The 21619-nt window shown below is 54.6% G+C and overlaps 1 protein-coding gene across 4 annotated transcripts in view; it reads left to right on the plus strand.

The window, feature by feature from the left end:
* Nucleotides 1-21619, plus strand: part of CABIN1 (calcineurin binding protein 1) — a 150181-nt gene that overhangs the window by 92335 nt on the left and 36227 nt on the right. For all 4 annotated transcript variants that reach the window (XM_032310064.1, XM_032310065.1, XM_032310066.1 and 1 more), the window contains one exon: nucleotides 12308-12421. In XM_032310064.1, the coding sequence (XP_032165955.1) occupies nucleotides 12308-12421 (114 nt within the window). The remainder of the gene's footprint in view (nucleotides 1-12307; nucleotides 12422-21619) is intronic.

Raw genomic sequence — 21619 nt, forward strand, 5'->3', positions numbered from 1 at the left:
ATTTCTGTGAATGTCCCCCAGGTCACCTTGGTCACCCTCTGATGGTCTGGTGGGTGGGTGGACCCCAGTGGATCCAGCCATCATTGGTCGTGCGGATGGAGGCTGCCTTGGCTTCTTTCCCAGAAAACCTTCTCACAGCCATCACACTCTGTTTCTGTTGGCTCTTCTGTTAGCTGCATTCCCAGACTAGGTTCCTGGGCTTTGAGAAATGGAATGCTGGTCTTGATTCCGAGGAAGACCCCCTTTCTTACCTGGCAGTTGTCTGTGGGTGCTGGATGTGCCTCAAGAGCTCTCCAGGCTACCACACCCTAGGCCCTGGTGCACCCCAACTAGCTCTACTGGCTCCTTTGCTGACTTGATTCAAAGACATTTGCTGAGCAGCAGGTGTCACCCAGCTTGAATGGCAGGTTGTTAACACCTCACTGCACTGAGAGCCTGAGTTAAGGCTGATCCTGTCTGGGGCATGGCCCTTGTCCTGGGGGCTGGGCGTGGTTCTGCCTAGGCCCTGGGTGTCAGTTTGTCCACAGATCTGGGGGACACAGCCAGTGCTCTCAGTGACTAATGTAGAACCATTAGCCGACAAGCAGTGACTGCTTTCCAAACACAGCTGTTTGGTAACAGACACTTCCCGCTGTGTATATTTAACAGCAGCACATTTCTTCATAAAATCCGCCTATGGGCTTGGCAATGGCATTTTCCTGTTGCCATCTCATGGCTCAGTGGCCAGCTGGCTGGAGCATCCATTATCCCTGCCTTCAGAGAGGCCCCAGGGGCTGCGCAGGTTGACTCCAGATCCTTTGGGTCTTTCAAGTTTTCCCAGCTGAAGAAGCTCTGCTCTGTTCAGAGGCTTCCCCACCCCAGGCCTCTGCAGAGAAACTAACCTAGGGTGCAGGGAACCATTTGCTTAGCTGTTGGCAGCAGGATTTCTAGGGGAAGGAGAGGGAATGTGGGCTCTGAATGTGGGCTCACCTGGGTTCAGATCCCAGCTGAGCGGGGGGATGATGTCAGGGCTCTTTTCTTGTGGTATTTGTGCAGGTGATGGGGTGAGGGGTTGGGGGCCTTCCCATTGAGCCTCTCACCAGAGCCCATTTCCTCAGTGTCAGCATCTCCCATGGCTCCTAGCCCGTCTACTAGGTCTTCTGACTGGAGCTGGCTGGAGCTGCCCGTGAGGGACCCTTTCTGCCTGCCTAAGGCCTTGCTCCTGCCCAAGGTTGGCTTTGCTGTGCACAGGCTGCCCCCTGGGTCTGCCAAGGCAGGCCTCCTGCTATTCTACTCTGAGGGCCAGCGATACCTGAGGAAGGAGGGCTCCTTAATGCTCTCCTCATCCTAGGGAAGATCACAGGTGCTGTTGGCCATAAGGACCCTAAGTCTACCTATTACATCACCTACAGTTTTCAAGATTACAGTCTCCACCAGGATTTTGAGACCTAGACTGTCAGTCTATGCTCAGAAAAACCTGTCTGTTGGAATCCGTGTGAACAGCCCAGTAGAGAGACCACATGGCATTGGGACCTTCTTTTGTGAGGCTTCTGAAATTCACTAATGAGATCCAGAAAGAAGGCTGGGGTATGGGTACCCCTTTCCCAGTTCCCCCCACCCACTGCCTGTGGCTCAGCTGGGGAACTTCAGCACCTCCTGCTGCAAGGGGTCTAGGACAAAGTGGGTTATAAGTTGGTTCCTAGAACCAGATAGTCTTTTTTTTTTTTTTTTTTTTTTTTTTTTTTTTTTTTAAGATTTTATTTATTAGACAGAGATCACAAGTAGGCAGAGAGGCAGGCAGAGAGAGAGGAGGAAGCAGGCTCCCTGCAGAGCAGAGAGCCCGATGCGGGACTTGATCCCAGGACCCTGGGATCATGACCTGAGCCGAAGGCAGAGGCTTTAACCCACTGAGCCACCCAGGCGCCCCTAGAACCAGATAGTCTTGAAAAAGAACAAACTTAGAGGATTCATATTTCCCAATTTCAGAATTTGCTACTGATCCACAGTAATCAAAACTGTGAATATTATTTAGCTTTAAAAGGAAGGGAATTCTGACATGTGCTACAACGTGGATGAGCCTTAAGGACATTACGCTCAGTGAAATAAGCCAGGTACACACAAAAAAAATCAAACACCCTATGATTTCACTTACACGAGGAAATAAGTCAAAATAAGAGCAACAGAAAGTGGAATTGGTGTTTGCTAGGGGCTGGGGGAGAGAATGGGGAGTTGTTTAATCAGTATAGAATTTTAATAAATTCATTTCATAAAATGGAAAAGTTCAGAGGTCTGTTGCACAACAATGTGAATATGTTTAACACTACTGAACTATACACTTAAAAATGGGTAAGGTGGTAAATTTCCACGTGTTTTGTACCACAACTGAAGATAAACAGTGTGGTTGATTCTAGCCTAGGAGTAGGTGTATGGATAACGGACTAGAACTGGGAGCCCAGAAACAAAGGCATACATCTACGGCCAACTGATTTTTGACCATAGGTGTAGTTTGACCTGGCAGTGGTTTCTCAGATAGGGCATCCAAAAGCACATTTTATTTTATCAAAGTAAATACATAATAAGAAATGTGACACCATGAAAATTAAAAACTGGTGCTTCAAAAGACAGTATTGAAATGAAAAGATGGTCCATACCAAGGGAGAATTGTTTGCAGATCCCATGCAGGTGCACCTGGTTTTACTGTGCTTCATGTGACTACACCTCACAGATACTACGTTTTCTACAAATTGAAAGTTTGCTGCAACCCACTGTTGGACAAGTCTTTCAGCACCAACAGCAACTGGTCACTTTGTGTCTCTGTGTCACATCAGAGTAGTTCTCACAATATTTCACACTTTTCCATTATTATATATATATATATCTTAAATATTTTATTTATTTATTTGACAGAGATTACAAGTAGGCAGAGAGGCAGGCAGAGAGGCAAACAGAGAGAGAGAGAGGAAGGGAAGCAGGCTCCCTGCTGAGTAGAGAGACCGATGCGGGGCTCGATCCCAGGACCCTGGGATCATGGCCTGAGCCAAAGGCAGAGGCCTTAACCCACTGAGCCACCCAAGTGCCCCGTCATTATTATTATATTATAATGATCTATGATCAGTGGTTATGACTTGCTGAAACTCAAATGATGGTGAGCAGTTTTTAACAATCAAGTAATTTTAAATTAAGGTCTATACATTGTTTTTTAGACATAATGTTATTGCACACTTAATAGACTATAGTATAGCATACACACAACTTTTATAAGCACTGGGAAACCAGAAAGTTCATTTGATTCCCTTTATTTTGGTATTCACGTTATTGTGGTCCCGAACTGAACCCATGGTACTTCTGAGGTATACTTATTTGTGATAAGGGACTTGTGTTTAGAATATATTTAAAAAAACAAAACAAAACAAAACAAAACTCTTACAGCTCAATAATTAAAAGACAACCCAGCATAAAAGTAGGCAAAGGATCTGAGTGGACATTTCTGTGAAGGAGATCTACAAATGGCCGATAAGCACAGGAGAAGGTGCTTAACACCATTAGCCATTGGGAAAAGGGGACTCCAAATCACACTGAGCTACCACTTCCTACCTACTAGTCTGACTAGAATCAAACATTTCAGCCTCTCCTCCTGGGGGTCTGGGGGTGAGCAACCACCCCCTCGCTAGCAGTTCTGTGGGCAAGGGAGTTGGGCACCAGGGCTACGTGCCCCCTTCTTAAAGGTTAGAGTTTGTAAACACTGGTGCTTTCCAGAGGAATTTTTCTCTGGGGACCCTCTTGTTGAAATTACTGCCTTTCCTAAATTTACTTTGTTTTGTGCTCATTGCTCGGTCTCAAGTTGGGGATTGTTTTTCCCATTCTCTGTTCTTGCTGGTCCTCCAGCAGCCTGGCCTGGGTCAGCTCCTCGGTCTTGTTTTGCACAGCACCTGGCCCAGGCAGGGTGAGCGGGAAATTGAGGCTCTGAGGGGACAGCAGCTTGTCTTGAATGCCTTGGTGAGGATGTGGCAGGGCCTGGAGCTCCTAGGGAGCTCCTAGGGCTCAGATGTTTCCTTTGCCTCTACTTTCCAAGTCGGGGAGACCGAGGCCTTCTAACTCACGTCCCTCACCTGGCTGGGTGGCTGGATGCCCAGCTTCTTGCTGAAGCTGACTGGCTACTTCAGGCTGAGCCAGGAAAGGCTTACTGAGAGCCCTTGTGTGGGACACTGAAGCTTTAGCAGAAGCAAGGCTGACATGCCACCTCCTGTGAGCACAGTGGCCTCATGGTAATTGGGCAGCTGCCAGTCAGTGTGGCAGGAGGCAGGCAATGAGCCAGGGGTGCATGGCATCCCAAGTGAGGAAGGAGAGGAGAGGAGAAGGGCCTCTTCTATGGAAGAGGCCACTGTCCTGGGGCTCGGCGCACAGCTGACCTCTGGGTCCCAGGCTGGGGCTCTGCTCATCTGTCCCCAGCGCCCAACTCAAGGCTTGGCTTGCAGTCAACCTACACTTGACCAAAAGGTTTTCCTCCCACCCTCCAGGGTGGGCGTGAGCCTTGCTCACTCTGCTACGGGATGAAGCCTACCTTGTGCCATATGGATTTTCCCCTCTGAGCTGGAGGGGCTCTCTGACAGTTAGCATCCACATAGTCACCGAGAGGTGGCACCTGGGTGAGAATTGCTCAGGAGCCTCAGGGGCACGAGATGGGCAAGGAGTTATTCAGCCTGCCCTGATCATAGGCCTGGCCCTTCCCCAGACCCTGTGATTAGAGTGTGTCCCCCTCCCAGCACTTGTTCCCTTCCCGGTATGCCTGCTGGAACCTGAGCCACCCCTCCAAACAGCTCCCGGAACCTCACTCAGGCTCAGTCAGTTAGACAGCTGGCTTCTAGTTCCAGTCTGTGACAAGTTTCCTAAGTTGTCAGGTGGGCATAACAGCATCTCTGCTGTAGGCTTTAAGTTTTATTGTGAGGAAAAGTGAGTTCATAGTGCTTTCCCAGCTGGGAGACATTCATACCAATGATGAGCACACAGCCTGACTCACAAGCCCCACGTGCACACCTCTCTGATGGGAGCAGCAGCCACTGGCTCTGAGCAGTGCTCTAGACCAGCTCTGGTGGGCCTTTGTCCCTGTCCAACTGTCCTCTCAAAGGAAGCTGCCTTAGTGTCCTGGCTGAGCCCTGTTGCAGTGCCTCCTCCCAATGGTAGATGGCAAGGCCCTGTCAACGTGGCAGCCAGTGGGATAGCGGCCTGGCCGTTCCAGCCCCATCAGACCAACTTCTGTGGCCCAGAACCTGTGTAGGGTGAGCCCAGCCCCAGTGTCTGTGTAGGACTTGTTTGGTGAGAAGCTGCCTCCTGCCAGGAGAATCTTGACTGTGCTGCTGCCGCCTGTGATCTCTGGAGAAGCTGCTGAACTTTGACTTCAGAGTCAGCCTATGCTCTGGTGTGAGCTTGGGCAAGAGACTGGCCAGCCGGGCTGTGAGCACCTGCCCCTCACCCATCCATTGTGGGTAGTTTCCCACCTGCCTGTGCCACCAGTTCATGTCCAGACCCTGCAGAGTCAGATTAAATGAAAGCCTGTGAGGAGGGCCATGCATGGTCTGACTGGATGGCTGTGAAGGGATTGACCTTCCAGGCTGTGACACAGCCACCCCAGGAGACCCTGCTGCATACACACAGTGTCCCAGGAGCAGGTGGTAAGCCGCACGTTCCAGGTCAGACGGCAGGACCGGGCACGATGAGGGCGTGCCAGCCACAGAGCAGGGTGTGCCCCACCATTCCCTCAGTCCCTTCTCCCTTTCTGTATGCACAAAATGATTCCAGGCCCCAGGCTCCCCATGCAGAATCCCTGGGATGCTGCTTATCCCAGCTAGCCAGGTTTTTTTTGGTTTGTTTGTTTGTTTTTTTAAATGGGATTTGCAAAAGGAAATTTGAGATTTGTCTCAATTTCAGAATCTCTATTATGCATTTCAAAGTCTTTCTGCAACATGGTTTGAAGATTTTGCTGTGCCTTTGGGGAGGAGGGACAAATGGCCCCCATAAGGGCCCACTGTCTTCCTTGTTCTCTCTCAGGAGGAGGAGAGGTATGGATCCCAGCAGTCTGAATGGGTTGAATACTCTGCTGACAGCACCCATTATAAATCATACTCAGTTTGGAAGAAATCACTACCACCTCGTCATCTCATAGACCATGACAAGGCCAAACCCCTGTATTTTAGTACTGTCCTATGTGCATCTCTGCAGGTTCATTCATTCAACAGCTGTCTCCTGCATTGTCACAGGCGAGGCCCTTGCCTAAGGGCAGGGATACAGTGGTATGCACAGCGAAGCCCCTCCCCTTGAGTGCGCACAGAGGGAATGGAGAGTAGAAACACACCTGATGGTGGTTAGTGATGCATCTGGGAGAAAGATGATGCTGATAAGGGGGTGCAGTGGGGGAGTGTGGCTCTTTAGGCAGGGAGGTCTGGGAAGGCCTCTCTAAGCAAAGGCCTGAAGCAGGTGAGGGAACTAGGCAAGGTGATACCAAGAGAGGCTTCTGGGTGGATAGCATAGCCCAGATGTGTGCCTTGAGATGGGAATGGACCTGGCAGGACTAGAATCAGCTAGAAGCCTATGTGACTGGCTGGGGGTTGGGGTGTGGGGGGAGATGTGGTCAGAGGTCTTGAGGGCCTGGGGAGGCAGGAAGGACCTGTGGGGTATCATTCTGAGGTTAAACCAACCTCAAGGCCGTGTGTGTAAGATACTCGGGCCTCTGTGTAGAGAGTGAGAGGGTTTGCCAGTCATGCCTCAGACGGCTCTATCCACCTGCTAATCCGAAGAGCCTTAATGAAGGAGTGATTTACAGGGGCCTGGGTGGACGTCAGGAACCCACAGGGAAGAGGTAGTGCAGAGCCCTGGGCCAGCCCCGGGCGCCTCTGCAGCAGGCTTCCTGTCAGAGCTGTTCGTCCTTGGTGGCCAACTCTCAGCACCACAGGGAACTTGGGATAGATGGCTCTGCTCTGGTCTCTGCCCTGCTCCACTCTCCCACTGGTGCCTCCTGCTGGCCAAACCTGCTCAGCAGCCCTGGCGTTGCACTTCAGGCCTGGCTTTTCAGGTCTGTGTGGGGAGGGCAGAGGGGAAGCAGAGGGGAGGGTAGAGGGGAAGACCTGTAGGGACAGAGGGGAAGAAGTGGCACACTTTGCCTAATCCAGGGGCAAGGCCAGGTCCTTGGAGAAAATACGGGAAGGCCTGGCTTGGCAGGGGGAATGGATTGCATGGGCTGGGGTGTTCTCCCCAAGGTGTAGGTGAGGAACTTGGTGCATTTGTGGACAGTTGCTTTCCATCTGCTACCTCTAGCATTCTTCAGCTGACCCTAAGAGAGGCCTGATAGTCACTGCCAGTCTCATCCTCCATGTGGGCAACTGAGGCCCCAAAAGGTTAGTTATATGACCCCCAGGCTGCCAGGCATTTGTTCGTCTGTTCCTTCAATAGTGCTTCAGAGTGTGGCACTGTGGGCCCTTGTGAAGAACTATCAGGCCAATCTAGGGCTTCTGAATTACTGTTTTGAAGAAAGAACAGAGAAGGGTATCTTGAAAGATGGACTTCATGTTCTAGTTCGCCCAGCATGTGAGCTTCCCAACAGCTTCCTTGGGTAAAGGAGCCCAGGGTGCTGGCTCTGCCCCAGTGCTCCTGCTAGGCTGCCCACCCCACCATGCACAATTGGTACTCTCTTGCCTCAGCTCCTCCAACTGACCCATAAGCTCACCCTTTCACTCTTCCCAAATATCTATCACATTCCTTCTGTGGACCCCATCTAGGCCTAGCCCCTGAGGAGCCATCGGTGAAGAAGTCAGATGGTGTCCCTGCCCTCATGGGACTGACACACAAGAGGGTGCAGACAACAAAGCCATTGGAGGGTCAGCAGAAGAGGCTATTTAAGGTGGCCATGGGGCTGTGAAGACTGTATTTGGGGCAGGTGGGAGTGGGGTGAGATGACACTAGACAGAGAGACCTGTAGGGACCAAGGTGGGGACAGAGGCAGGTATGGCTGCAGGGCCATGCATGATGGGAGAGGGAAGGGAAGGAAGGGAACCTGCATGTGTGTGGGTAGGCGAGTTATGGACTGGCTCTCACTCTCAAGGAGCTGAGGCCTTCAAGCAGATGAGTCAGGAGAGTATCTCGGCCTTATGGCAAGATAGAGGTATCCAGGTGCCCGACAGTGCAGGACGTTGACGTGCCATGTGCTTCTGGAGATTTTTTTCCCCATCTCTCATCAGGACTCTTGCCCTCCATCTGCCCCGTTTGGGCCTTCAGTGTGTTTTGCCTTCTGTCAGAGGAGGGTCTGTGCACTAAGCTTCAGGGGGCCTACAGATCCCAGGAAGATTGGTGCTGTTATCTGGCAAGTGGCTCCATGGAGTTTCTCCCATTTCCAGGGGTGACGGTAAGCTGAGGCTCCAGGCCAGTGGCATGGTGGCAGGTTGCTCAAGGCCTGAGGTACCTTGGAGCTGCACATAACATGACCCCAGGTAGATTTGTAAAATGACTTGCCCACCCTGGGGTGGGAGTGCAGGGTAAGAGCCCAAGCCTTGGAGTCCCTCGGGTCTGGACCAGAATGCAAGCCTAGCTCTGCCGCTTCCTGGCTTGGGGGGCTCGGACCAATTCTTGGACTCCCTGAGCCTCAGTTTCCTTATTGGTAAACGGGCGATACTGAGGATGAGGAGTCATGTGCTAGGCGCAGCCCAGGTGGCATCATGCCTCTCGCCACCCCGCAGCGTGCAGCTGCAGGGCAGACTCTGCAGTATAGGTGTGCCTTGGTGGGGCAGCTCCCCCTGCCCCCCCCACCTCCTGCCTGGCACTTGTCAGTTCTCTGGGCAGATTTCCTTGTCTCAGCTCCCCTCCGGGGCCTCAGAGAGAAATTAGCTGAGGTCTCCCGTGAGCCTTCTGGACGCTGTGTGCCTTAGCCATCGATTGGCTCTCTCTCGCGGGCCTGGGAGACAGCTGAGGAGCCTTGTTCTCTGCTGGTGTGCAGGGGCCAAGTCTGCAGGAGGCTAATTGACAGTCTTGATCGGGTTTGGCAGGCCTCTGCTTTCTATACTCAGTTGTCAAGTGGCTGGTTTTCAGGTCTCTAGGAGTGCTGGGACCTCTCCTCCAGCCTCCTCCCTCCCTGGTCCTCCACCTTCTGCCTGACTGTTCAGTTGGGAGGGCTGTCTCAATGCAGGTGTTATGGGAGAAGCTGCAGAGCAGCTTCTGGCAGAAACAAGCCCTCCAGGGATGTGTGTTCCTGTCCTGCCGCCTTGGGGTCTGGAATGAGATGCCTGGCTCAGGGAAGCAGGGTCCCCCACTCTCTCCACCCTGGCCCTGGTGCCATCTCTCTCATGCATCCCCCAAGCCACATGGAAGTCTTTGTTGTATTTTATTTTCTTGATGTTCTTATGAAAATCACAGCCACCACAGAGATGCTTCTTCAAGTCTTATTTCCCCACCCTTCTCAAACTGCTGCTAACTGGGCACTTCCCTTAAATCCCAAAGGAACCCCAGAAGGGTCTTCCATGTCATGACTCCAGCTCTGTTAACAGCTGGGTGCAAAATGTAGCTCAGGTGTCATCTCCCTGAGGAGCCTCACTGACTTACTTAGACTGAACTATAGGTGAGTCCCCTTTGTGCCCGGTCTCCATGATCATGGTCAGGTGGACTCACCTGTCATGTTTGAAGTGCAGGTATTGGGGTCTTCTGTCTCATATCCCTTTCTGTGAGGGTCCCCTTCATGGCTGATTAAACCGGCAGCCTCTCACATCTCACTTGGGAGAGACTTTGAACCAAGTGGCACTGAGACGAAGGGATCGTGGCTGAGTACTGATAGAGGTTGTGAGAGATTGTGTTTTAGGCTTCCTAGGCAGTTGCCCTGCCTGCTGGAGGTCTGAAGCTTTATCTTCTCTTTGGGTTCTATGTCCCAGAGCCCTGAGGAACCCTGAGAAGCTTGAACTAATCTGAGTTGGATCTTATTCCTTGAAATAAAGCACACCTGACCCACCGTTTCCCTGCTCCACACTCCATTTGTCCATGGCTGACCCTCCCTCTCCTGGCAGAAGTATCAGGCCAGGCTTGTAACCAGCCTCAGGAGGCTTCCTAATGAACTGGTCTGGGAGGCGGGACCTCTGAGCCATACTGCTGTGCTGGGCCCTGCTCTGGACATTGCAATGTGAACTACAAGTTGATCCCCCTGGCTCATTGGAACTCATAAGTTAAAGGCTGGGACTGAATAGTTCGCTCTTCTTCCTATGTATAGGGCAGAGAGGCCCCTGTGTTCCTGGTCAAGGGCCTGTGCTGAGGGTCAGGGACTGTTGCTGCCTAGGTAACCCCTCTCCTCTGCCTGTTTCTGCCTCCCCCATATGGGGGCAGAGAAGAGGTGCCTTGGCCTTCAGGAAGCCTCGTCATTCACCATGAATGGCTGTGGCATCAGCCCCTGAAGCCCTAGAAAGGCCTGAGAGTCATGGCAAAGTCATGTCTCAGGAGACTGTAGCTGTGGCTGCCCCTCCCTGACAGCCACTGCGCCTTAGCGAGAGCAGCCTCCACGCGGCCCTTGGTGTGATTCCTACTCTGGGCTTGCCTTGCTGTTCTGATCGGAGTCTGTGAGAGAGGCAGAGTCTCAGTCTGCTCCTGATCTTAGCATGCCAGATGTGTCTGAGCAGGTGTCTGGGCTCAAGGAGGGCTCTGAGCAAAAAAGCAAGCTTCCTAAGTGCAGGATTAGAGGGGTCCACTGTGCAGAGGGCTGTGGACAGCATGTGCCCTCTCGAGTCCAGCAGGGGTTGGCCCTGCTGTCCTGTGTGTTGGGCTGCCCCTGGCCCTCTAGTCCCAGCTCCACATTGAACCTGCTCAGACCAGACTGGGCTGCAGCCGTGCTGGGCAAGGGCAGCCTTGACTTGACGGGGCCTCAGCCTTCAGCCAGTCTCAGAGCCAGGCCACGTCCCCGTAGGACATGGCCTTGGAGTCACTGCCAGGCTTAATCATCCAGGCTTTCCCCAGGAGATGATCTCCCTCAGGCTTCCACAGAAGAGCTAGCTTCGTCTGCTGTGAGTGTGTCATCCAGGAGATGCGTGCTTGAAACTTCACCTGTCTCCATTCCAGAGGGATCCTCAGTCCTGTATCCCACCCCATCGCAGCTGCGGGGTCTGGCCTGGTCCTGGGTGCAGAGCAGCCCTCAGCCCTAACACAGCCCCTGGGGCATGTCCCTCTGCAGAGGCAGGAGCAGAGGCTCGGATGCAGCAGGCCAGCAGGGGCCCCCACCCAGAAAGCCAGGGAGCTGGGCTTTGCAGTTCTGCCAGAAGTTGTGACTGGGGGGACTATTTCATAAGTTCAGCCTGACCAATACTGAGCCCAGTGGGAGCAGGTGAGACGGCTTGCAGGCTGAGACGTGAGAAGGCATTAAGCAATTGGGACTCGAGGTGATAAAGACCTGACACCAGGGGTGAGAGAGCCAAGGAAGGGATCTGGATGTGGGTGGGGGAGGAGTACTGCTTGGCTGGGGGTGGACTGGTGCTGTGGAAAATAGGAGGGTCTGATGCTGGGCAGTCCAGGTCTGGGTCCCAGCTCCTGCCCCCTCCTGGCTTCTCCCTTGTAAGACAGCTGTGTCCCAGGTACTGAGATGAGATGGTCCTAGCGTGGGAAAGACCTGAGAGGGGAAGGGGGCAGGCCAGGCAGCCTGTGGGGAGGGCCTGCCCTCTGAGTCAGTGAGAAGGCCCCAGAGAAGGCCAAAGCCGCCAGGCCCACACCCAGCATCTCAGTTTCCTGGAGTCCCACCTGGGCTAGCAGGCTCTTATTCCAACCTTACCAGGCCCCTGGGCCTGGAGTCCAGGGGTACTACTGCCCAGAGAGAACTGGCCTGAGCACTATGGGTGGAACTCCTGTCCCCTCCCAGGCACTTAGGCCTCTGGCATCCTACAGGGACCAGCTCTTCCAAGCCTAAGGTGGCTGTATTGCTAGCTGTGATGCGTACTGCTGACACCCTGACAAGTCAGGGTTGCCCCTTTGGGCCAGCAGGGGTCCCCCTGAGAGAAGGCAGGGCACTGAGTCCATGTAGCAGCTTTTCAAGGCCAGTCCAGGTGAGGGGTCCCTATCTGCACCCTTCTTGGGCAATATGAGGCCACACTCCCTAAGTCAGCTGTGCTAGGCAGGAAACCAGTGCCGGAAATGTACCCCACAGCCAGATGATCAAAGCCCGCAGCCAGAGCTCCCTGGAGCTGTGGGATCGGTGTCTGCAGGAGCCGCTGCTCATTGCCGCCCTGCCAACGCAGCCAGGAAGGAGGGGACTGCCTCCCTTCCCCGTGGGCGCTGCGAGCTGCCCACACACTCACTTCCAACCTACTTCTTGTTTCCCCAGAACCTCCAGTGGGCCCGCGACGTGTTGCTAGGCAGCGGTATCCCGTGGCAACAACTGCAGCACATGCCGGCACAGGGGCTCTTCTGCGAGAGGAACAAGACCAATTTCTTCAACGTGAGTACTTTGCCTTCTTGATTTCCGAGGCTGCTTGCTGCACTGCCTTGCGCCGGAGGTGTGCAAATGGCCCCCCTGGGCGGGCGCTTCCAAGACCACGGCTTTGCGGCATCCTTGGAGGGCGGGCAGGGTGGCGCAGTCGAGAGTGTGCCAGACTCAGGAGTGGGGCCGTGCCTGCCGAGCGACTTCTGGCAAGTCACTGCCCCCTCTTGGCGCTGGCTTGCCCATCTGCAGGGAGAGGTGTGGATGGGTTCAGTGTGTTCTCTGGAGCCCCAGATATTCTGGGGCCGCAGCAGGCAGCGGTGAAGGGGCTCCAGGCCCAGGGTCTCCTCCTGGAGCAGCTCTTTGTGCCCCTGTGTGGTCTTGGGCACTTGGGAAATTCTGACCGAAGCCAGCTCTACTGCTTAAAAACCAAGTTTGGCCAGAGCTGGGCTTTCAGCACCCTTCCAGCCTTGATATTCTGGGTAGGGTAAAGACCCACCCCTTGCCCTGTCTCCAAGGCCCATCTGCTTTCCATCCCTGGGGCCCCATAAAGCCCACATCTACCCTTCCTGGCCACCCCACCCAGGCCCATCCCTCTCTCACTTGCTCTGTCCTACACAGCTGGCCCCTTACTCTGCTCCACCAGCAAGTCCTCATCCTCTCCTCCCAGCACAGCCAGCTCCGAGCTGGGTGGCTTTGGCAAGTTACCCAGTCCATCTGAGCTTTGGTGTCTTCTCTGTATTCCCTGATACCCTGTTACACGTGAGAAAACTGAAGGGTGGGGTTGGCCTGGACAGGAGCTAAGGAGAGCAGATCTTGGGTCTGGAGGAGGTGTGTCAAACGCTGGTTCTTGAGGCACATGGCAGTGGGGGCTTCCCTACTGAGAGCCAGCCAGGCGGTGAGGTGTCTGGGTCCATGGCTCTTCTCTCTCAGGCTCTGACCTTCTAATGGCTAGGCAGGGGCTGTGGAGCCTAGGAGCTCTGCATTTGCCAGCCCAGTCTCTCTCGCTCTCTCTGAGTATTTTATAGACAAGCAGTAGATGTAATCTGTAACCAATCTACACAGTACCAAGGGCTTGCAGAGGAAGAGGAGTTCCCTTCTACCCAGATGGCCAGGCTGCAGCCACCATTCTTCACCCTGTTGTGTGTCCTTCCAGAGGGTGTCTGCCTGTTTGTAATCCAGGGCACAGACATGTACACAAAGGACAAAGTCAACGTGCTTTTGACCTTTGTTTTTTGCTTTTTGTTTTTTTTTTTTTTCACTTAAAAACATATCTTAGAGAGTGTTTAAGAACCAGTTCTGTCTTTTTAATAGTTGCATAGCATTCCCAACATATGGCTGTACCACAATTTACCTCCCCATACCCTACCTACTGATAGGCATGTAGGTGGTTCCTGGTCTTGTTATTTCCGTGTTTTGTACATACATCTTTGCTATGTGGAAATCCATTCATGGGATAAATTTCTAGAAACAATTCTGTGGTCAGTGGGTTTGTGGTGCCTTTCAAGTTTTAGAAGACAGTACCCTCCAAAGATCCTTCCCAAACATAGATTCATTTCTTTCAGACCTCTTCTACACTCTGTATTATTTAACTGTTACATGTTTACTCTTTGGTAGGTGAGAAATGCTATCATGTTTCATTTATTATTAGTAGGATTGCCCAGGATATCACATAAGCAGTTTTAATTTCTTCTGTGCCGTTTCTACTCATGTTAATTTTCTTACTAGGTTGTTGATCTTTTTCTTTTTGATTTAGAAGAACTCCATCTATTAATGAAATGGGCTCTTTGTCAGTGCTGTGCAAGCCTTTTTTTCCCCTGCAGTTGCTAAATTGAAGCTAGAGCCAGGCAGCTAGCTAGTTTTCCTGAGCTCCTTTATCAAATGAGCTACCGTTAACTATCTGCCTTGAAGAGTAATCACAGGGATCAAGTTATATGATAGGGTAATGACCCTAAATGAGGACCTGGCACATGGTAGGTGTTCCAAGAAAACAGCTTCCTTCCCTCTTCCCTGTCCCATTGTTGGTATTTGCCCTCAGAGACTATATAGTAATGCCGGAAGGAGAGAGCCAGCCTCCGGGGCTTCCTTGTGGGTTGGCATGCTTACACTTCCTAATGACAGAGTTTAGGAGACCAGCATCTCAGATGCCTGTAAACCCAGGGCACATCTGAGCTGGCGGATGGGTGCTCCAGGCCCTTTCCCCACGGGGCTCACTCCCCATAGCAGCTCCTTGGTTTCTGGAGCCTTCCGGAAAATGAGTTCTGCAGAAGGGCAGTCGGGCTGTGCCCATGGGAGAGAAGGCAGGCAGAGCTCTGGGTGAGCCTGGCACCTGGGCAACACCTCCCCGTCACCAGAAGCCCCTGCAGACATGGGCCACCCGGCCTGGCCTGGATGATGTGGCTAGTCTTACTTCTGCCATGTCAGCTATTCATTTCTCCATGCTTCCCAGTAAGCTGCTATGTCACCACCCTCATGCCCTCTCCTGCCCAAGTCTTAGCCACCCACCCTCTCGACTCTTCTCTTTGGAGGTGGGTTGGGGCTCCTCATGCTTCTCTAGCCCAAAATGTTACCCTCTGGACAGAAGCCAGACGCTTGCACCCCCACTTGTGAAGTACCAAGGGACAGGGGCTCCCAGCTGCTTGGTGACAGGATCGCCCTTGCTGAGCCCACCCCACCTGTCCTTACCTTTGCTGCAGGAGGACCTCAGGGTGGACACTTTCTCCATACCCAGAGAGTGCTGACTCTGCATGCTTTCGGTACACGAACTTGTCTGGCAGATTTGACCAAGTGTGAGCAAATGGTTTCCTGCCAAGTTTCCAGAGGAGCATTTAGAGCCCCCTCAACTGACTCTTTTGTGATGGGGCTGTGGCTCTGACAACTGGGGCTGTAGGTGGGGAGGAGCAAGCTGGCTCTTCTCCTTTCTCTTGTGCTTTGGGGTTACTGCTTTGGCCTGGCATAGGGGCAAAGGCATGGGGCTGCTGGCCCTTGTGAGGAGGTGCAGGGAGAGTGAGAGCCAGGGGCGCTAGGCACCTCGATTGGCCATCCCTCAAAACCCCCACTGTCCTAGCCACCTGTGCCACCCAAGAGGTTATCTGTACAGCCCCCCTCACCATCCTCAAAGACCCGGGCTAGGGGACCCTCCTGTTATTTATTAGTGCCAATTTCTGAAAATTGTGGGAGTTTCCTAGGGCCCCACTGTCACTGCCAACAGTCCAGACACACAGCAGAGCCCAGGTGCCGTGGCCTTCTCAGAGGTGCTTCTATGTGTGGTTGGGCTGTTCTCTTGTCTCAGGTGTGTGTGTATAAAATCAAACAGGTTCTTTTGCAGCTGTGAAAAGTGGTGTGTGCACACACACACGTGCTTTTCAGCAACCTAGGTCTTTTGTTTTGTTTTATTTTCCCCTGACATTGAGTCTGAGAGAAGTTTCCCTGAAAAGGAGCACAGGCCATCTCACTTCTGAAGCTGCCACCCAGTTTTGTGCCGTGCAGGGGCCACAGTCTCCTTGAGTGGGCACAGATATGGGGCCCGGCTTTGTGCTCATAAGGAGGCTGCCACGGGCCTGACTGTCCCTGTCTCGGGGCCATGTTCCTCGAGTCCCTAGCTCTTCTGGTCTAGCCCAGAGAGGTGCTCAGTGTTTGTGGACCGATTACATTCATGCTTTCTCCCTTAACAGCCAGTCTCCCAGCATGTCCTCGTGGTCTAGCCAGTGCTGGCTGCTGTGGCGCCCCTGCCCCAGGATGCTTGACAGCTTGCGGCTGAGCCCCACACGCGGGTCCCTCCATGTAGGGCCTCTGTACGATGCCACAGGGCATGTGGGAGAGTCGGTGGACTCTTAAGGAGTTTGGGTGTGTTGGAGGCAGGCTTCCCACTGCAGCACGGGTTTTCCTCAGCCAGGAAAGGGCCAAGAGACAGAGAGGTCCCCTTGGGGGAGCTCGTCAAGGCTGGGCCATGGCTGAGGCGGTGCTGGGTGAAGAGCCAGACAAAGGGCTGGGTGCTGAAGGGCCGGTGAGTGTGACCTGGGCCTTTGATGGCAGCTCTCCTCGTGGGAGCTCCTGCATGGGGGGTTTAGCAGGCCTGCTACACAGCTGGCTGGGGACCCACAGCCGCGTAAATGCAGCGTGTAGCAGGGTGCAGCAGTGTGATTGGATGAGCATGTGAGAGAGAGAGGAATGAACTTGGCACATCTCCAGTCCCACTGTTCCATAACTTGACTGTGAGGGAATAGTTCCCAGCCCACCCCCTACCTCTGCTGTGGAAAATCCCTGCTTGCGGGCCATCTGCCGAGCAAGGTTGGAGCTCCTGGGCCATGGCTCGTGCTCCAGAGCAGGCTGGAGCCCCAGCTGAGGGCCCCATTACCTCAGCCTCTCCCACCGGATGGAATGGTCTGATCCCTGCCAAAACCAAGCCAGAGTGGTTGGGGATTGGTTGAGGTCCTGCAGCCCTCCCTGCTCCACCAGGGCCTGGCCTGGGCCCTGGTGCCTTTTCTTTCACTGCATCAGTCGGGACAGGCGGAGGCCTGTGGCTGTGTGATTCAGAGGTGGTTCCCCAGGCCAACTGTGCAGAACAGAGCAGGGAAGACAGGGAGGCCTGGGGCCAGAGTGGACATTGGGTACGTGCGCATACGGACCCTTCCAAGCCAGTGCCAGCCCTGAGTGGGCTGCCAGGGAGGGAGGGTGCAGGGAACTGTCCCTCTCTGGGCAGAAGGTGCTAGGAAAGCAGGCTCTAAGTACACTGTAGAGCCTGAGGGCTTGTCTCCGAGTGCCCAGAAGCTTCTACAGCTTCCTGTACTGGTGTGTGCACTCCTGGGAAGGTGGGCCTGCAGAGGCTGGAGCTGGCTGCTCTGTCCAGAGTGAACTTCTCTCCCTCTTATAGTTGCTTCAGAAATGTTCCCATAGTAACCAAGCCAGAGATGGCTCTCCTTACTTTCCCAAAATGTTTGCTTATTTTAGCAGGCAGGGTTTTTTCTTGTTTCAACCCAGTTTCCAGCCACTGTGAAAGAAGCAAAGGAAGCTGAGGGCCCAACTAGCACGGCTTCCTGCGTCCGAGACTGCGTGGGGTGGGTAACGGCTGTGGCTCCAGTTTGAGGGAATGGAGGGGAGGTGCTAGCTTGCTGGGACTTGGCTACCTTGTCACGGTGCCACTTCTGCCTCATGTGGGGGTCTGCTTGTAGCTCAGGTGAGCAGCCCATAGCCAGAAGCCCCCAGGGCAGGTCCCCAGACCCTGGGGCCACTGAGAAGGGCACAAACATTGGACTCAGATGGGCTTGGCTCCTGGTCACTCCACCCCTTCCCAGGCCCCACATAGGGCATGGGGCCGCCTGTCGGCAGGGTGGTCACAATTGGCAGATGGAAGCCCTCACCCAGCACATGCTTGGCACATCACACAACTCACCCTTAGGATCAGGAGTCAGCCTGCATGGGGCTTTGGGGCTTAACTGTGGATCCCAGTGGTGCTGCAGAAGGGCAGTGCTGGTATCAGAAGGGGCGTGGCTAGAGCCAGCAGTGGGAGACCCATCTCTCACGGGGCTGGAGCCCTCCAGAGGCTCAGGGCCTGGCCCGGCTGGAGTGGGGTAGCCTGACATGTGGGGCCCTCTCTACCCAACACATGGGCCTCTTTCTGCATGGCCCAGCATGACCTTTGGTGCCTCTCAGTGCAGGTCGTGCTCCCTCCTTGGTCAGTGCTGCATAGTGCTCTGCTGTCTGTCCTCCAGCTTATTGACCTGCCCTCTTCCCTGAGGAGCAATAGCTTCCTGTTCTCCTCTGGTACAAAGACATAGCCTTCCCCGGTCTCTCTCCTCACTTGTGCAGGTCTCCAGGACAAGGTCACGGGCCCTCCAAAACCAGTGCCTCCACATGTCAGAAGCCAGGCGGTTCTGCAGATCCCATCCAGATTCCCTCTCACCAGCCCCCTCTCCACCCTTCCTGGCACCCAGAACCACAAATGACTTTCACTTTGGCCAATCTGTGGGCTGATTGGGAAGGCCGGGCCCCTTCCTATACCCATGGCTAGTGCCTCTGACTGCTCCGGCTCTGGTGTGCGCTGCTACCTGGCAGCGGCTCTGTGGTTCCGTTTGTCCTGAGTCCATGTTGCCGAAAGTACTGGGAGACACAGTCACCAGGAGCCGTCTTTGTTCTTCGAGGGATTGTGTTGTGTGGTCTCCAGCTCTGGAACCTGAGTGCTCGTTGAGGGCCCTGATTGGGAAAGGAAGAGCCTCCACAGGCTGGGCAGCCAGCTCAGGGGAGAGCCACTCACCAGAGCTGGGGGAAAAGAAGGACGGCCTCTCAATGCCCTGTACCCCATCTTTATCGGCAGGAATCAGTCACACCCCTTCTACTCTAACTTGCTGCCAGTTGGCTGTGTGATCTTGGGGGAGTCCCCTCCACCCACCCAGTGAGCAGATGCCAGGTATTAGGGAGTGGCAGGCACAAAGTGCCTGCCTCCTGGTGGGTAGCCCAGCCTCCAAGTCTAATGCACGGCCGGGCCTGAGACAGTGCCCTGGCCCTCGGGAGGGAGCCAGGGCTCCAGATGGAGGCCAGTGGTGCTACGTAGCACACAGGCTCTGGAGCCCAGTACACCAGGCACTCCCAAGCGGGACCTCATCCAGAACAGTGTCTCTGTCACCTCCCCTCCACCCCAGGCACAGTCCCCTGGCACAGGGCCCAGCAGGAGTGGCATGCTTAAAGACTGAATTCTTCCCACCCTCGAGAGTTCCCTGGGACAGGGTTAGCTGGGAACCAAGTAGCCCCAGAGTGAGGGACGGCAGGCCCCATCCTGGCTCAAGAGAACCCTGGCCAGGTCCTGGGGTCTGTGCCCAGGACATCTGCCTCCTGCTGCAGGGCTTGACTTGGCCCTTCTTTCCCACTACCTGCCCCCTCCTAGTTCCCGAGAGGCACAGTGCCTAGTGGGCCTGTGGGCAGCCCTTGGCCTCACTTACACCTGCCCCTGGAGCTGAGTCACTGACACCCACCCCAGATGTCAGCCCCAAGTTCGGGGCCTTTTGCAATAGGCAGAAATCAGGGAAGACCAAGGCACGACCCAGGGATGGGGTGTTGGTCTCCACCCAGTTAATTATATCCTATACCACTCCTGACAGCAGCAGAGTCGTCCTGCCTCCCAGCAGTAAACGAGCCCGAGGAGCGTCCGTGAGGGGTGTGCCGGCCTGTGGGGTACTCCAGTGCAGAGTCCCGCCCGTCCTCTCTGGTCAGGGCCAGGGAATGTCGGAATAGGAAGCCCCCCCTGTTGGCAACAGACCCACACCTTTCCTGCAGTCAGTCTACCCACGTCACCTTTGCTGCTCTCAGGACCAGTTGTGACCAGTTCATGTTCCCCCTCTGTCCCTGTGCCCACACCTCAAAGAATGTGTTGGCCTGTTGTTAAACCTGCTGTGCACCAGGCCCTGGGCCAGCTACCTTGTCAGGGAGGTCGAGTGTCCACAGGCCCATTTCATGGAGGTGCCAGGAAGTAAGGTCCCATAACCCGTCCGTTTTGGAGGAAGACTGTGAGCTGTCTGACCAGGAGACTGTCTGGTGCTGAAGCCCATGGGTGGTAGCCTGCAGCTGCACATGAGGGAAGGAGAGCAGAAAGCCAGGCACAGGTTGGCTCTTACACTGGGATCGGCCCAGCTGCTCCCAAGCAAGAGTGTTGCCCGCATGGTTCATTTATTGGGTAGGGAGGATGGTGTGGCAGTGGCCAGGGGAACATGGGCATCTAGCTCTGCCCTAGCCGGCGGGGCTGGGATTCCAGGTTGATAGGGGCTGGAGTCAGGAGCTGGGCAATGGTAGAGGCCAGGACCACCCCTGGGGGCCATGACTGCACTGTGGGCTTGTGTGGACACCGGGCCTGTGTGGGCATGACTGACTGGGTTGGGCCACCTGTCTATGGTAGACAATCTCTGCCTGGCTCCACCCAGGGGCTGGGGACCCTGAGGCAGAGCACAGCAACAGTGGAGGCTGCCACTGTTGCCACAGGCCCAGAGCATCTGTGCCCAGCCTGGCCCATGGCAGCAAATGGCAGAACTGGCCCCATTTACAGGCTCTCCCTGGGGGCTTTATTTGGGGTTCCGCCTTTGATCCTCCACAGCATGTGTGAGTGGCTTAGATGCTATTATTATCCCCATTGTACAGATGGGGAAGTTGACACCAGCAGGTGCCCTAAGCTGTCAAAATCAAAAGCCCTTTTCTATCCTCTGCCCACCAGGCTGACCTGGCTTCCCCTGTTGGACAGCAGAGCTTGTGACCCTCTTTTCAGGCCCTGTTCATAGGCCACTCCCTGGCTGATGTGTTGGCTCTGGGTACTGGGAGAGGACAGCACTGAAGGGGCATTTGTGGGGTGTGCTTCTTCAGTGGCGGGGGGTGGGGGTTGGACCCTGCAGAGATCAGTTCCATCTGCACCCTTTGAACGGTGTGCAGAAGCCCAGGGAGTGAACCAAGATCACACAGCTACGCATGTGGTGAGGCTGGAGTCCAAACCCTGGTCTGTCCCTTTCCATGACCGGCTCCTTTAGCTGCCTTGTTGGGAAATCACCAGCCACATCCAGGCTCTCTCTGCTCCATTAGTGATATCTGCTATGGGCATTGGCAGACTGTGTTCTGTGCCTCTGCCCCCTCATTCAGGGGGTGGAGTCCTTTGCCTCTACCTTGCTCTGAGGCCTCCAGGTGGTGAGGTACTCTCTTACTGGGTCTTTGTCACCTTATAGCCCATTTTGTCTTCCTTCAAGCCATTAGAGAGGCCCCCTATTGATGTGTACCCAGGTTCCTGGGGAAGGTAAGCCCACGAAAGCTGTGGGCGCCCAGAGCTCATGGTGGGTTTTGGGTAGGGCTGGCTAGATGGGGAAGGATCATGAGGAGCGAGGGACAGGGGTGGGTTTGTTCCAGCCATATGTAAGTAAGCCCCATCACCTTTGGCCTCCCTTTTGGAACCTCACCTGCTGTCATTGTTCCTCCTGCCCACAGGCCTTTGGCTTCAGTGCCTTCATCGTCCTTTGAAAACATACCGGTTGAGGGCCATTTTGCAGTAGGGGCTTCCCTCTGTGGTCCCCTCACATTCTTTTCCATACACAGGGTCACTGCCCAGCCCAGCCTTCCCAAGCCTACCCTATGTCCTCTTGACCCACCCCTACCCCCTGCCCCCCCAGCCCTGCCCAGCCCTGCCTAGGCTGGTCTCCTCCAGCAAGTCTCAGGACCTGCCTGAGCCACACCACTGCAGTCACTTTTGTG

Source organism: Mustela erminea, chromosome 13, assembly GCF_009829155.1.
Source record: "Mustela erminea isolate mMusErm1 chromosome 13, mMusErm1.Pri, whole genome shotgun sequence".
In the NCBI taxonomy this organism is placed as follows: Eukaryota; Metazoa; Chordata; class Mammalia; order Carnivora; family Mustelidae; genus Mustela; species Mustela erminea.